Source organism: Octopus bimaculoides, chromosome 29 (assembly GCF_001194135.2).
Source record: "Octopus bimaculoides isolate UCB-OBI-ISO-001 chromosome 29, ASM119413v2, whole genome shotgun sequence".
Taxonomy (NCBI): domain Eukaryota; kingdom Metazoa; phylum Mollusca; class Cephalopoda; order Octopoda; family Octopodidae; genus Octopus; species Octopus bimaculoides.
This window is the reverse complement of record NC_069009.1, coordinates 332,074-333,242: the sequence shown is the minus strand read 5'-3', so window position 1 is coordinate 333,242 and position 1,169 is coordinate 332,074. Positions and strand designations below refer to the sequence as shown.

The 1,169-nt window shown below is 43.2% G+C and overlaps 2 protein-coding genes across 2 annotated transcripts in view; one reads left to right on the top strand and one right to left on the bottom strand.

Moving 5' to 3' along the window:
• Positions 1–1,169, bottom strand: part of LOC106876535 (zinc finger protein 271) — a 172,309-nt gene that overhangs the window by 127,437 nt on the left and 43,703 nt on the right. The window lies entirely within an intron of this gene.
• The window catches only part of LOC106875652 (putative sodium-coupled neutral amino acid transporter 10), a 26,717-nt gene that overhangs the window by 17,385 nt on the left and 8,163 nt on the right, over positions 1–1,169 (top strand). The window contains exons 4-5 of the mRNA XM_052977800.1: positions 248–300; positions 414–590. Coding sequence (XP_052833760.1) covers positions 248–300; positions 414–590 — 230 coding nt within the window. The remainder of the gene's footprint in view (positions 1–247; positions 301–413; positions 591–1,169) is intronic.

Sequence of the window (1,169 nt, the reverse complement as noted above, 5' to 3'; positions counted from 1 at the left end):
GTCTTCAGCTCTGGTGTTGGGTGCATGTCTTCTTTCTTCTATTCCCTGGCCTCTTCGATGCAGCATCAACGAGTGTCAGCGTCCGACTGATTGTCTTGTCAAATTCCCCTTTTTATATCTGCTGCTAGGCTCCAGCAGGCTGCCCCAGCAAGTTGTCACGTGACACTGTCTAAACTTTAACTGACAATGGAGGGCACGTAATCTTAGCCCACGCATGCTCTAACTGAGACTGTCACCTGTCAATCAGCGAAGCCACTTCAGTGTCAGCTTGTCTCACCTAATGACGTTATTTTCCTGCCGGCATGTTATGACTTTCAAGCCATATTTGGTGTTCCCTTAAATGTTCAGATTATTCTATTTACATGCTTGCTTCAATTACTTAGAGCCATGGCCATGCTGGGGCACCGTAAAGTCTTCATTCATTCATTCATTCATTCTTCTTCCTTCTCTTCTCCCCCTTTCCTCCCCACAGGCTGATCGGTCTGCAGCTTGGTACCATGATAGCTCAGATTGTGGTCATCGGTGACCTTGGGCCGTCCATCATATCCAAATTCACCGGACTTGAGGTAAGTCCTTCAGTTCCAAACACTTAACTTTGTTCTGTCCGATTGTCTATTTATTTATTTATTTACTTATTTATCTATCTATCTGTCTGTCTGCCAGCCTGCCCGTCTGTCTCTATCTATCTATCTATCCATCTATCTATCTAATCTATCTGTGTATATACATATATATCTGTCTGTTTATATCTATCTATCTATCCATCTATCTATCTAATCTATCTGTATATACATATATATCTGTCTGTTTATATCTATCTATCTATCTATCTGCTTGTCTGTGGAGACGCAGAAACTCTGTAGAAACTCTGCCAAATCAGATTGGAGCCTGGTGTAACCACCTGGTTCACCAGTTCTCAGTCAAGTCGTCCAACCCATGCTAGCATGGAAAGCGGACATTAAATGACGATGATGAGGAGTGGCTGTGTGGTAAGTAGCTTGCTTACCAGCCACATGGTTCCAGGTTCAGTCCCACTGTGTGGCACCTTGGGCAAGTGTCTTCTACTATAGCCTCGGGCTGACCAAAGCCTTGTGAGTGGATTTGGTGGACGGAAACTGAAAGAAGCCCGTCGTGTACATGTATATATATATATATATATATATATATAT